Genomic DNA, 15,686 nt, shown 5'->3' on the forward strand with positions numbered 1-15,686 from the left:
GATGTGAAGGTAAGAGAGGTCCCGCAGGAGACAGTGTCCAACAAAACTGGACACAGTAGAAACACAGTGCAGACTAAAAGGACCCCCTGGACCGGGTCACTTGGAGATGCATAGCAACCTTTACAGGAATCAAGGGCAGCGACCTGCTGAGTGTGGGAGGTGCACGGGAAAGGACACAGGACACCTCTGAGGAGGTGGGATGAGAAGGGAAAGAGAAATGGAGCATTAAAAAAAAAATTACATGGCTGAAAGGGGCTTCTACCCATCCCCCAACTAGGAAGTGCTGAGGCCAACTGGGCCCATGCAGAAGGCTGAAGAGGAGGACAGACAAGTCTTCAGGGGATCTGAAGGAAATGGACAGATGGAAGAACACAGGTGAGCAGGTTGGTCAGTTCAGAGGAATGGCCTTCTCCAGGACTGGAGGAAAGAATAGAAGCAGAGAATGACCTATTCTCTTATTTTGTGCAATCGGGCTTCTCATTCACCCAACAGATATGTCTCCCGTTCCAGATCCTTCTTCCTGGAAACCTAAGATAAGATTAAAAGATGAGCATTAGCTCTGTAACTCCCCGCCCAGCATTGTCCCTTCTCAGTCTGTTCTCCACATCACAAACCAGAGTGGTTTCTTTTTTTTTCTAAGATTTTTATTTATTTGAGATAGAGAGCATGAGCAGGAACTGAGGCAGGCAGAGAGAGAGGGAGAAGACGACAACCCCGCTGAGCAGAGAGCCTGACATGGGGCTCCATCCCAGGACCCTGGGGTTATGACCTCAGCCAAAGGCAGACGCTCAACCCACCGAGCCAGCCATTTGCCCCTGAGCGATCATATCTTAAATGCAGAAGTAATCTCATCTTTCCTGGGCTGAAAGCCCTTCAACGGCTGCATAGCATTCTGTGAGACAGAGGCAGCCTGAGTTGGCAGCAGAGATGGAAAGAAACAGACAAGAGCTATTGAGGAGAGCAAACTGGCAGCAGCTCTTAGTGACCCACAGCACAGGAAGGGAAAAGCGAGAAGCCGAAGACTGTGTGGAGATTTTTGGTAGGAGCAGCAGGCATATGGAAGGGCGGTTCTTGGAGATAATGCAGAAGTGGGTGTAGGGGATGTACATGGTATAGTGGTGCAGGTGGGAGGGTCAAAGACTTTGGCTCAGATACCCGAATGTGAGATGCTTTTGGATTTTCCAAGTAGGGATTCCAGTGGACATAAAAATACATGTATGAACTCAAAAGAGATCTGGGATGAAGCAATAGATACCAGTTATTATTTACTACATATTGTTATTTATTTATAATAAGATATTATTATAATAATAGGGAGACATCAGCATAAGGAAGGTATTTACAATTCTGGTAATACATAAAACAGCCCAGTAAGTAGGCAGAATAAGAAGGGATTAGAACAAAACCTTGAGGAGCAGCAGCATTTAAAGAGACAGGAAAGGGAAAGAGCCCACAAAGACAACTGAGGAATGATGAAAAAGATTTGGTGGTGGTGGGGGCACGTGGCTGGTTCCGTTGAAGCCTGTGTCTCTTGATCTCAGGATTGTGGGTTTGAGCCCCCCAGAGGGTGTAAAAATTACTTAAAAATAAAATCTTAAAAAAAATTTTGGTGGGTAAGGGGGAGAATATGGTATCATAGAAAGAAAGGAGAGTGTGCCAAGGGCTACAAAGGGTGTCAACAACATTGATTTTAGAAATCAGGAAGGAATCATTCTCAGTCTTGGCAAGAGCAATTACAGTGGGTTAGAAACCGGATCCCTGGGAGCTGCGTGTACAAGGAGGGTGAGAGAGTAGAGCCCAAAGTATGGCAAACACAGCCGAACTTCTTCCCGGAGTAGAGAAGCGGGAAAGGAAGAGCCGAGTCACAAGGAGAGAAGGAATCTGCTCAAACGAGGCTGATCTCGGCAGGAAGAGGACTGCTCGGATTCAGGGATGACGGTAAAGAGCCAACGAAAAGGAAGAGGTTGAAGACATTTGAGGGGAGAGACCATAAGCAAAATCCCTGAGGAGGACGGAGCCGGTCAAGTTCAGAGCTCAGCAACGGGGGAGGGGTTGAACTCCAACAGGAGAGAGAGCATCCTGTCCTGTTTTCACTGGAGGGAAGAAGAGAGTGAGGGTATCGGATGCAGGTAAATTCGTAGCTTGGTCACAGGAAGTTGAGAGTGGTCATATTACGGTATACATTTTTTTTGGGAAGTAGGAAGAAATGTCACCTGTTGAGGGTAAGGGTCAGAGGCTGGAGGTTCAGAAAGTCCTCGGTCGGAGGACTGACACTGACACTCCCAGTTCGGAGAACGGGAGAGAGTTTCCTGGGGAAACAAGGAATTCTTGGGTAACACAGAAGGCCCAGCTGTGCTGCATGATCCTGAATTTATAGCAATTCCAATCTACCTACATTGAGTGATTTATTTTTTTTTCCGCAGTAGAACAGCCAAGTCTGAGAAATACTGGCCTATATCAGTCATGCTTAACCTGCCTGCATAGGAGAATTCCTTGGGGAACTTTTAAAAAAGGAAAAGAAGAAAGAGATACCTGGGTCCTATTCCAGACCAATTTATATCAGAATCACTGTGGACAGGACAAAAGTATTTTTTTTTCATTCATTCATTCAAGAAATATTTATTGGAAGTGTACTATGTGCTAGGCACTAGTAATACAGCAAAAAGAGAGAGAGGGAGACAGAGATAAATATATAGAATACAGAAAAAAAAAGGGAGTCATAAGGGAGATAAAAATTTTTGCCTTCATGGAGTTTACATACTAGTAGAAAATAATAGTTAACCTTCTTATGAAAGTTCTGCGGTAATTCTTTTTTTTTTTTCCCTCCAGTAATTCTAACAAAGAGCCAATATTGAGAACCACTGTCCTTAGGTTTTAACTGATGAGGAAACTTGACTTCACTTGAAATAGGCTGAGTCAGACAGGACTAGTAGTTTCCCCCAAGACAAATCACAACAGGCAGATTAAACCAAAAGGATTAGGAGCACAGGTCATACATTCAAATCATAAAAAAGCAGACAGAGGCGACTGGGTGGCTCAGTTGTCTAAGAGTGTGCCCTCAGCTCAGGTCATGATCTGGAAGTCCTGGGCTTGAGCCCCAGCTCAGGCTCCTGCTTCTCCCTCTGCTCCTCATGCTACTCATACTCTCTCTCTCTCAAATAAATAAATAAAATCTTTTAAAAAATGTTTTTAAAAAGAAGAAAACAGACAGCACAGATGAAGAATTTCTCTGAGGTTGTAGGCCTGACTAAATTCCACTTAAAAATCAATAGAGGGGGCACTTTGGTGGGTGGCTCAGTGGGTTAAGGCTCTGCCTTAACCCACTTAATCTCAGGGTCCTGGGATCGAGCCCCACATCAGATTCTCTGCTCAGCAGGAAGCCTGCTTCCCCCTCTCTTTCTGCCTGCCTCTCTGCCTACTTGTGATCTCTCTCTCTTCTGTCAAATAAATAAATAAATAATCTTAAAAAAAAAATCAGTGGAGGGGCACCTGGGTGGCTCAGGTTAAGCATCTGCCCTCAGTTCAGATCATGATCTGGGGGTCCTGGGATGGAGCTCCACATCAGGGTCCCTGCTCAGCATCAGAGTCTGCTTCTCCTTCTCCCTCAGCCCCTGCTTGTGTACTCTCTCTCACTATCTCAAATAAATAAATCTTAAACAAACAAACAAACAAACAAAGTCAATGGAGCACAGTCTCTACAGGTAAACCTCAAAGCCTGGGAGCACCTGGACAATGTGACAGAGAGGGCCGGCCATGAGGAAGCTATAATTGCGCCCCCTGAATACCTCTATCTGATGTCTTCAAATGACATGCCCAAAACAGACCTAGCTTTTCCCCCAAGCCCAATCCCTCTCCTAAGTTCCCTATCTCAGTGAATGCTTCTGTCATCCTGTCTCTCTTTTCCTTCCCATCATTCATCCAGTTGATCATAAATAAGGTCTACTCCACCTCTGAAATTTTTCTTTCTTCTTTTTTCTTAAGAGATGGAGCGAGAGAGGAGGAGGAAGGGGCAGAGGGAGGATCTTACGCAGGTCGCATGCTCAGCACAGAGCCTGATGCAGGGCTCTAGCTCACCACGACCTTGAGATCATGACCTGAGCCAAAATCCAGACTCGGACACTTAACCAACTGAGCTACCCAGGCAACCCTACCTCTTAAATTTCTTAAATCTGTCCATCTCTGTTTCTACAACTGCAGTCTAGGCAACTGTGATCCTACAAAGGGATTACTGGAAGAGCATCATAACCTGACTTCCTGTCTCCATTCGTTGGTGTTTCTAAAACATTAACTGATCAGGCCACACTCCAACCTGGAACCTTTCAATGGCTTTGCACTGTATGTAGGTTAAATCTAACTCCTTTGGATGGTTTATAAGATTTATTATTTATTTTTAGAGAGAGAGAGAGAGCGCACAAGTAGGGGGAGGGCAAAGGGAAAGAGAGTGGAGAAGAGAGAATTTCCAGCAGACTCCCCACTGAGAAGGAGCAGAACGTGGGGCTTGATCTCAAGACCCTGAGATCCTGACCCAAGCTGAAGTCAGACACTTAACTGACTGAGATTCTCTGGATAGTTTATAAAACCCTCTGTGATGTGGCCTCCGTTTGGCTCTCTACATTCTTTCCATTGTACCCTGTCTTCGCTCTCTTCAGTCCGGTCATACCAAACTGCTTCTAGGACTCTGCGTATGCATGTTCTCTAGTTGCTAAAATGTGCTGATGGTTCCCAAGCTCTGCTATATTTTGGAACCAACAGGGCTTCTCCTTCTTCTCTCTCTCTCACTCTTTTTTTTTTTGAGAGAGAGAGGGAGGGAGAAACAGAATCTTAAGCAGGTGCCACGCCCAGCATGAAGCCCAACGAGGGGCTCCATCTCATGACCCTGAGATCCTTACCGGAGCTGAAACCAAGAGTCAGACACTTAACCAAATGAGCCACCCAGGTACCCCTTGACTGGGCTTCTTTAAAAACTACTACTGGGATGTCTGGCTCCTTCCCCAACATTCTGATTTAATTCATATGGGGGTGAGATCTATGCACAGGGATTCTTGACACATTTTCCAGCCATTTTAATGTGCAGTGAGATTTAATCATGGGGACAAAGTTATTTGCTCTGCTAGGAATACTTCACCCACTTCATCTGGAAAACCACTAACCATCTCTTAGGCATCATTTAAAAAAAAATCACTTTTCTAATTCCTTACACAAAATCATTTGCCCTATAATTACTGCCCCTGTACACGGGGCTCCCACTGGCATGTCTTGTATCATATTTCATTGTAATTGTACAACTGGCATCCCTCCCTGTCAGACTACATTGACACTTGAAGAACATGGGGGCTGGGTGCCGATCCTCCATGTGGGTTGAAAATCCATGTGTAACTTTTGACTCCCCCAAAACCTGACTAATAGCCTACTCTTGACTGACAGCCTTACCAATAACATCAACAGTGGATTTACAAATATTTTTGATGTTACATGCATTATAGACTGTTTTTAAAGAAAAGTGTTTTTAAGAAAACTATAAGGAAAACACATTTACAGTACTGTACTGTATTTAAAAAAAAAAAACACTAAAAAAACCCAAAACAAGACAAAACTATGTATAAGTGGACCTGTGCGTTTCAGATCTGTGTCGTTCCTTATTGACAATGAACAAGTCCGGCTGTGGTTGAAGACGGAATCACTTACCTGTTTAATGACATAATGAACCTCTTCAGAACTGAGAACACTAGATTTAATATCACTTGGCTTGCAAGGAGTAATTCCCTTATAGACAAGAGGTGTGTAACACTTCATTGCAAATTTCAAGTCACTGACATGCCTCCTCTCCTCTAAAATGTCTTCAAATTCATCCCATTTTTTGAGCTCCTTCTGTGGGTAAGGCAAACGAGAGAAAGTAAAGCTTACAATGTAAAGTAAATCAGGACAGATTAGAGACTACATTGGTAAGGTTTCATATTTGCTCACATGCTTAGGCTATGACATATGAATACACTGATAACAGGTCTTTCTATACTAAGGAAAGGAAATGTAAGGGTGCCTGGTGGCTCAGTCGTTAAACGTCTGCCTTTGGCTTAGGTCATGATCCCAGCATCCTGGGATCAAGCCCTGCATCACATCGGGCTCCCCGCTTGGCGGGAGGCCTGCTTCTCCCTATCCCACTCCCCTTGCTTGTATTCCCTCTCTCACTGTGTCTCTCTGTGTCAAATAAATAAATAAAATCTTAAAAAAAAGAAAAGAAAAAAAGAAAAGGAAATGTAATGATAGTTTGGGTCACAAAATGGATATTGAGTATAGTATTTTATTATTTCTGCTTGTTGTCTTTGTAAATCCAGGATCCCTCCAGGGAAGTTAAGAAAGAGAGCAATGACTGAGACTTTAAGCTCGAGAATAATCTGATTAACTTTACAATCAATTTTATTTGATCAATTTTATCAAACACATTGATGAAATTTGTTTGTCTCTTCTACTTAGCTTTAAAATAAGAGCATACAACAGAAATTCAAAATTATGTTAAACCGAATAAAAATATATGGGTGCAAATAAAAGGAAAATTCACTTAAGGAAAAAGTGCTCCCAACTATCATATGGTCTCCCTGATATGAGGAAGTTGAGAGGCAACGTGGGGGGTTTGAGGGCTAGGAAAAGAATAAACGAAACAAGATGGGATCGGGAGGGAGACAAACCATAAGAGACTCTTACTCTCACAAAACAAACTGGGGCGGGGGTAGTGAGAGCGTGGTAGGGTTATGGACACTGGGGAGGGCATGTGCTATGGTGAGTGCTGGGAAGTGGGTAAACCTGGCGACTCACAGACCTGGACTCCTAGGGCTAATAATACAGTATATGTTTATAAAAAAATTTAAAAAAATTAAAAAAAAAAAGAAAAGAAAAAATGCTCCCAGAGAAGCTACTGGCGAGCAGTCGGTACTTGCTAGGACTACTTTCTTATCCCCTTTTGACTCCGGACAGTTTAGATTCCATCCAACCAGCCCCTGAAACCGCTATTTATCAGGTTACCTATGACTTCTGAATTGTTAATTCTTAAAATTCTGTTTTTCTGATTATAAAAGTAGTAATAGTAATAATGATAATTTTAGCTAACATGTGCAGTTGTTTCCTAAATGTCACGCCCTATTCCAAGGCATTATTCCTAAATACAGGAATGATCCTCACAAAAATGGGAAAACCAGGGTGCCTGGGTGGCTCAGTGGGTTAAGCCGCTGCCTTCGGCTCAGGTCACGATCTCAGGGTCCTGGGATCGAGTCCCGCATCGGGCTCTCTGCTCTGCGGGGAGCCTGCTTCCTTCTCTCTCTCTCTCTCTCTCTCGCTCTGCCTGCCTCTCTGCCTACTTGTAATCTCTCTCTGTCAAATAAATAAATAAAATCTTTAAAAAAAAAAAAAAAAGGGAAAACCAAGGTACAAAGAACCCAAATAACTTACTCGGTTCTACAGCTCGCAAAGGGCAGAGACATGATTCAGACTTGAGCCTTATAGCTTCACAGACCTTGCTCCTAAGTCTGTATCCCACACTACTCACCGTATTAACTATGGAAAGTTTGGAAACATGGAAACATATAGGTAAACATATATTGCCCACAATTTTATAACCCAGGAATAACAACTCTTTACCACTTCCTACTTTTCCTTTTTTTTTTTTCATTCAGAGCTACACAAATACAGTTTTTATTCAAAACGTGGACCATACGAAATATAGTTTTATCTTGCCTTTTCAAATATGGTATGCAAATTTTCCTGTATTAACTATTGTTTTAAAGCATTTTAGTGGAGGCAACTTCAACTTCTTCAAATACTTTTTTCCCTGGTGACGGAAGGGCTGGGGTTTGGCCTTTACCCTCCTGGAGATGTGCTGTTGAGATGGTGGAGACGCCTGGTCATGCACGGCTCCCGCCACTTCCATCTATGGGGCTGTGATGGGAAGCCAAGAGCCGTATCCCTTCTCCCTGGCTACTGTGGGTTTTGCTGACACAAGGCTGTCTTCCATCTGGGGCTGGGTAGACCCTAGGAACTTAACATCTATCCTGCATTAATCTATGGGGCAGCTGTCAACTTACTGGGGAAAAAATGCTTTAGTAATCAGGTCACTTTTACTTCTTTACTTTATCTCAAACAGGTAGAAGTTTTCATAAAAAAAAAATTCTCCTAATTACCAAAGTGCTATATATTCATTATAAAAATCTGGAAGATACAGTAAAGCACACAGAAGAAAATTAAAATCACCTGTTAAAATCACCTGGGTCCAATGAACCAGGGTCCATTTTAGAGAATGCTTTTTTTTTCTGGGCACGTAGACACACTCCCTCCCCTGACACACATACATTTTGATTTGCCCACGTAATTTTTCCACCTTATATTATAAATGCTTCCCTTTCATTTAAGTTCCTTCCACTGCATTATTTTTAATAATGGACATGTGAATTATTTTTCATGCGTTGCTATTAGAAGAAAATACAACACACATTATTACTTCTTTCAAATTTAATCATTAAACCCTGGTCTCTTTCTAGTCTTCAACTTCCCAGACCTCCCTCCAGCCTGACACCATTCTCAAAGGCTCCTTCCTCTCCCCGTCTCCAACCATCCTGAAATTTTCCTACTTTGGTTTTTAGTTTACTACTCTTGTCACAGCAGAAGATCTACCCCATTGCCTTAAACCAGTGGTTCTCAACCTGAAGGGAAACCCTCCCCCCCAAACTAAAATATGTCTTCTTTCCTCCCACTTCCCTTAATGTTAACATCTCCAACCCTCCTATCTTCATACATGGTGCTGAGTCCTCGCACCTACTCAGCTGGCTTTAGATCCTAATTATACACGCTGTTGAATTTCCTGCTCTGTTCTCTTCACCCATGTGAGCTCCTGACAGACACATTTAGTTGCAAACACTTCACCTTTGGCCTTTCCCAAACTGATCTCACTTCTCCTCAGCACGATCCTACAACCTGATTATTTCCCAGAAATCTCAACAACCGCCATGCCACATACATCCCTTTGCCTTATCTTAGACCCTCCTCCCTCACCCTTACACATGATCCATCTAATCCTGTCCAAGTGGCCTTTCAGGATGTAGCAGGACTACTCCTCGGTCCCAGGTCTAGCCTGTGCACCTTACACTCTAACCCCCTCACTCCTTGCCCCTTTGAATCAACCCTCCATGCTGCCATGTGCTCTTTTCAAAACACAATTCTGACCAAATTATTCCCTGGTTAAAATACTTCAATGACTCCCCACCTCCTTCAGAATTAAGGCCTAAGTCACTTCTGGTATCATACAAGAAACTCTATGATCTTGTCCTTTCCCTCTCTAGACTCACTGCCCACCATGCTCAAGGTCTACTCGATAGCAAGTGATTCACCTTTCCCTAATACAATCCATTGTGGACATGCTTCTGGGCCTTGGTCCCTGCTCATCTCTGGGCCCTGAAGGCCTTTTTGTTCCTCTGTCATTTTTGCTCAAGCATCCCTGCTATGAAAACCCTCTTTGAGCTGCCCACAAGGATGCACTCTGCCTTTCTCATTACAATGTCTTTGCCTACTACCTACATATTTTAGGGTATGTAGTCATAAGCCTGCAATCATTTGCATGTCTGTCTCCCTAAGATGCAATTATCTTGAAGGTGGGAAACACGTGTATTTCCCAACACCAAGCTGCGTTTGGAATATAGCATAATCGAACAACTACATGTTGAAGTAATGGAAAAAGATACAGAATTTTAAACTGAGAACACGACCAGGTTAATAAGAATATAAACAGAAGGCCATTTTTGAGTTTCAACATAAAAAGGGTAGCAGGTAAAACATGTGAATATGCAAACATCAACACATATATAGAGAATATACATGGGAAAAATCTAACTGCTAGAATTCTGGTGAAAAACAGCAACTCCCTATAACATACTATGCTCTTGATTCTAAGTTTCAAGAACCTTCTCAAACTTCACATTTCTCATTAGAAAAACAAAAGGTAGTTTATATATAGACTCAGACTTGGTACAATGCAACAAGGTATCATAAATTATATAATTTTAGAGATAAAAGGGGACTCAGAGACTTTCCACTTAGTGGTCCTGGGGGTGGAAAGAGAAAAGGATCAGAATCAGCTGGGGAGACAAATATATACTATATATATTAACATACAGGCATTTATAAACAGGTTACATATGTTTACAAATATGTAAAATACATACAAAATACATAAAATACATACAAGTATACATGTGTGTATATACATATATACAGAGGGGGAGAGAGGAGAGAGACAAACAGGGAGAGACCCTTTCTGCACTGTTCACCTGGGAATACTCAGCCATCAACCACCGCTCAAGTTTACCTCTGTGTACCATTTCCCGATTCCCCCCTCAACCGAGACTTAATTGATCATCTTCTTTGAGTCTTGACTGAGCCTTTCATAACAGCATCTAAAATACTTCATTATTTGAAGTATAATATTTGAAGATAATTATTTGAAGATATCTGGATTGGTATCTCCCCTACATGCCTATAAACTTCTTGTCTGTGTAGGTAATGTGTCTTATATGCTTCGTCTTCTCACTTCTTAGTAAGCACTCAATCACTGTAGAATGAAAAAATAAATTACTGAATGAAGCCACTTCCTGAACCCTGCAGATGAGGGCTCCCTAGTACTCCCAGGCTAACGCTTCCACTGCTCCCACTCTGGCCCAGCTGACGTCTAATCCAGCAGTTTCTAACCCAGGCTGCACATGAGAATAACCTAGGCACTTTAAAAATGTACTGATGCCCAGGCCCCCCTAGAGATTTTATTTTTATTTTTTTAAAGATTTTATTTATGTATTTGACAGAGAGAGACACAGCGAGGGAGGGAACACAAGCAGGGGTAGTGGGAGAGGGGGAAGGAGGCTCCTGGTCAAGCTGGGAGCCCTATGTGGGCTCCATCCCAGGATCCTGTGATCATGACCTGAGCCAAAGGCGGATGCTTACTGACTGAGCCACCCAGGCGCCTTGAGTTTTTTTTTTTAAGTAGGCTCCACGCCCTGAGACCAACATCTGAGATAAAGAGTCAGACGCTGAAATGATTGAGCCATCTGGGTGCCCCTAGAGATTCTTGATTAATTTGGTCTGTGAATGGTACCTGGGCATCAGAATGATTTTTAAAAGTACTCCCAGTGACTCTTACATGCAGCTAGGGTTGAGTGTTAACTACTCATTCGTTGGCCTTCCCAAAACCATGATGGAGAAGTATTTACCATCATAAGATAAATATATTTACAAGGCTACTTATCCAGGAGCACAATACAAAGAGGAGCCCAAAAAAGGTTTAGGTTATTTCTCCACTTTGTTTCTCTCTTACTTTTTACAGCAGCCCCCTCCTTATTTGCGAGTAAACAGGCTTCTCCTCGTACAGACAGATATCACAAATCGGCAGAGAGAGAGAAGAAGGGAAGCAGGCTCCCCACTGAGCAGAGAACCTGATGCCAGGCTTAATTCCATGACACTGAGATCATGACCTGAGCTGAAGGCAGAGGCTTAATCCACTGAGCCACCCAGGCGCCCCTCGTACCTTTCTTTTGAAGCCCTGGAGGCTCCATTCATTCAACAGAGTTACGAAGAGCCCACAATGTACCAGGCACTGTTCCACAGGCTGTGAATAAAGGATGAACAAGGCAGACAAAGAATGTGTACTGAAGGGGCGCCTGGGTGGCTCAATGGGTTAAAGCCTCTGCCTTCGGCTCAGGTCATGATCCCAGGGTCCTGGGATCTAACCCTGAATCGGGTTCTCTGCTCAGCGGGAGCCTGCTTCTCCCTCTCTCTCTCTGCCTGCCTCTCTGCCTACCTGTGACCTCTGTTTGTCAAATAAATAAATAAAATCTTTAAAAAAAAACCTTAAAGAAAAAATAAAGAATGTGTACTGAAGGATCCTACACTCCCTTAAGGAAAGACAGACAACAAATAAACAAGTTTACTTAGGCATACTAGCGGTAGCATGCCGGTGAGTGTTTAACTACGTGAGAGCCCTGATTTATAGCACTTGCCAATTTCGGTGGCATTTACACTCCCACCATGGGAGATTTCAAGCTACCAACATGACCTCACTAAACAAGGAGCTGGGGAGAGCTGTGTAGTAGCCATGATTACATAGGATAGCCATCTTCCAGCGTCTCGGACATAAATAACCTAAAAGCATAGATAATAGTAAAATCTAGTAAAATAATTAGGAAGTGCTGAGTTTTGAGTATTTGTTACTTTTGGTTTTAACAATTTCTTTAACTGTAAATTTGTAAAACTTAATTTTTAATTTTTAATAGCGGCCATGTTCCAACAACAGGCTCACAAACGTCATGGAAAATTTACAATGAGCTTTGAGAGCAACACAACCCTGGAAAAGGAATATGAAGAAAATAGAGTAACGAGAAGGAGTGACTGGAGAGCTACTTTAGATTGAATGATTGGGTAAGTCCTCTTCGAGAGGTGATATTTGAGCTGCGACCTCAAAAAAACATGGGGGTGGGGAGGTAGAGGGGAAAGCCGCAATGCCAATTTCTGGGAAAAGAGCATGCCACACAGAGGGAACGGCGTGCCCTCCTGAGAGAGCAGGCTTACTGTCTGAGAAACAGAAGGCCAACGTGGTTGAAGCCCAGTGCACAAGATAGGTAAAATCAGGGAGGTAGCAATTACATAGTCTTGTAAGATGTTGTAAGGAGTCCAGATTTTTCATTCAGACTTTAACAGGAAATCATAGTTTGGGTTCTGGATATACCAGCAATTCCCCAGCCCCACTCTTCTTTTTCATTCTGAGGGAAGATTTCCGGCAGACCTATGGCTTCTCATACAATCTACTGGCTGATGTCTGACGAATCCATAGATTTAGGCCAGACCTTGTTTGCTCTGGTACCATATTTCTAACTCTATCAGGATATCTCCCCCCACATTTTGTGATTTATCGGGTCCATAATAATAATCCATTAGTTTAAAGTCATTCATTTTACCACTGGCGTCTCACACTGAACACATCCCAAACTGAAATTATTATTACTCCGACTAAACCTGTTCCTCTCCCCAGATTTCCTATCAGCAAAAGGCATCAACATCCACCCAGAGGCCAAATCACAGAAACCTCCTCTTCTTTAGTCACGGCACTTCCCCTGTCCTAAATATCACACACACTCGCCCATCTCCCCTCTCCCCAGGCTCACTGCTATTGCCTCAGGCTTTCATCACTTCTTGGAATTACTGCAGTAATGTTCTGCTGATCTCCACGCTTTTGGCATCACATTCCTTTCTCCAATCAGATTCTCCTTCTACAGTCTGTGCTCAAGTAAAGGTTATCCACACAAACAACCACTCTGGAAACCTAGTCTTCTTACACTTTAAAAAAATACAAATCTGATCATCCTGAAACGCTCGCTCAGAAAGTGAAGACTTTATCCTTAAGGGGTATAAACCTGGTATATAACACTCCCTTAGGAAGTACCTTCTGCCTACTTCCTTAGTTTTGTTTCTCACGTCTCCTTTATTTGACCCCTACCTAACCTCTTGGTTCTCCCAAACATGCAAAGAACTGGCTTTCTTAACAGGGATGCCTCGGCCTGTCTTCCTCTCCTCCCTCATCTCCCAGTCACACCTTAGAAACTCAGCTCCGGTATCACCTTCTCCTAAAGCCTTCTCTGAAGCCTGGAACAGGTCCGGTGCTCCTTCTCTTTCCTCCAACAACATACTGTGCGTGATTCGGTCATTGCCCTTATCTCAACTCTAACTGTTTATTGCTATGACTTCAAGTCCAAGGACACATGGGGTGGATCTTTCACGTCCACATCTTGGGAGTGGAGAATGAGCAGGACGCTACAGGTAAGGAGCGCAGTAATGTTTGCTGCAACCAGGAGTATCTTAAATATCTCTGAGCACTACTCTCATATTAGATGGGAGTATTGTACAGTACGTGTGGCTGAGGAAGGAAGGCCAGCCTGAAATAGTAAGAAAAAGTTCAGGTCATCATGAAAGTAGACTAGGCAGTAGTGAGGGTTCTGTCCAGCTTCAGAAGCAGAAAAAGCTCACATACAATTGCTTTAACTTTTCATGTGAGAAAGTTGGCAAAAGTGTTATCGTGAAAGAACCAGGGGTAAACAGGGAAGTAAAAAACCAGTTCTTTCCTTTAACACATAGGTGCAAAGTTGCAGTCAACTCACAAACCAGTTTAGGACTGAAAAAGCTAGCGGATGTACACAGCAAGCTGCGACCCTACACCTTGGCTCTGGAATACCAGAGTCAGAAAACGAGGTCAAAATAGTTCTACTACAGAGGTGTGGGGTAAGAAGGTGGATGAGAAGACAGGTTAAAGTACTAACCCTACAGAAGTGGACAGTTAACACCAATTATAGGCCCAGTCCTCTCCACATCACGGAAACAAACACACCAGTATTCTTTGGAACATGGAGAAACTTCTGTTTCCCTGATATACAGCGGTATATATTAGTTCTCTTCTGAAACCGAGTTTTTCATCTATCTTGTTTCATCTTCTCCCTGTTATGACCTTCTTACACACATTAACATTAAAGTCGGAAACTGGCACTAACCTGCAGGACATAGTAACATGCTTTGAAAATGCATTCTTTTATTTCCTTGTAAAGTAGATAAAAATTAATTTAGTGGTTAAAAAGAAAAAGATCAGTTCCCCCATAATTGTACCACCCTGAGAACTACAAAGGGCTCACCTCATAATTTCTTCACATAAATTGTGAGTGACCAACGTTGCGGCGGCGAAAAAGATTAGTTAAAATCAGGAGAGGGAGGACGGGGCTGGGGGTTGTAGGGCAAGCTGGGAGAGGCTGGGTGGCCTCAGGTGTCTTCCAGAATGACTTTCGCGAAAAGTACGGATGGAAGACAAAAACGCAATAAAAATTTCCAGAAGTTCCCAATCTTTCGAGATTAAACACTTCACGTCTTACAAACTCTATGCCCACATACCAGCAGCCAAAGACTCTTCTCCCAGGAACCTAACGGCAGCAACAAAAGGGCGGGGTGGGGAGCCGCACGCTGATGCAGCTCAGGCCAGGTCAGACCCGCAGGTTTCTCAGGCTTAACCAAAAGTCAGCCCACGCCGGAGACGGAGAGCCAACTCGCACGCCTCATTCCTGTACCACGGGCTTTCCGAAGGCCCCGTGCGTGGTAGAGGGAACGAGGAGCAGCGAGTGGAAAGGAACCAGAGGAACCATCGCCCGCAGAAACTTCTAAAAGCACACACGCATTTACACACACGGCGAGACACCGTTGCCTAGGAAACCAAGTCAACCACCTAACCCCTCCTCGGCGGCCCCGGCACCCACTCTTTCGGGCCAGGGGTCGTGGTCCGTGGGAGGCCGGGACCGAGCGAGGTTGGGGGTGGGGGTGTCCTCTCTCGCGGCCCCGCCCCGGGCCTCGTTCCCCCGGGCGCCTACCGAGTAGAGGAGCACGACAGCGCCGGGACTGGCGGAGCCGACGGAGAAACAAGAGTTGGATGAACTGGAAGAATCCATGGTGCGGCTGCCGTCCCGGGCGGGGCCTGAAAATGTTTGCTAGGCGGTGGTGGTGCGGCTGCTGGGGGCGGTTCTTCCGCGCTGGGCGGCCCGACCTCGCCTAGGGCGGCGGCACCCTCTGCGGCCGCTCCACAGGACCCCGGGCGCCGCCATCTTAACCAGGACGGAAGCCGCGCCGGGACC

At 44.1% G+C, this 15,686-nt stretch overlaps 1 protein-coding gene across 2 annotated transcripts in view; it reads right to left on the bottom strand.

Moving 5' to 3' along the window:
- GNPAT (glyceronephosphate O-acyltransferase) overlaps window positions 1-15,686 on the bottom strand; it is a 36,618-nt gene that overhangs the window by 19,470 nt on the left and 1,462 nt on the right. Inside the window, exons 1-2 of one of the 2 annotated variants that reach the window (XM_044239369.1) lie at window positions 15,426-15,608; window positions 5,686-5,868 (exon numbers count right to left, since the gene is read on the bottom strand). In XM_044239369.1, the coding sequence (XP_044095304.1) occupies window positions 5,686-5,868; window positions 15,426-15,503 (261 nt within the window). In that variant the 5' untranslated portion in view covers window positions 15,504-15,608. Of the gene's footprint in view, window positions 1-5,685; window positions 5,869-15,425; window positions 15,609-15,686 lie in introns of those variants that run through there. The other variant, XM_044239370.1, reaches the window with a different exon arrangement.

This window comes from Neovison vison, chromosome 2 (assembly GCF_020171115.1).
Source record: "Neovison vison isolate M4711 chromosome 2, ASM_NN_V1, whole genome shotgun sequence".
NCBI classification, from domain to species: domain Eukaryota; kingdom Metazoa; phylum Chordata; class Mammalia; order Carnivora; family Mustelidae; genus Neogale; species Neogale vison.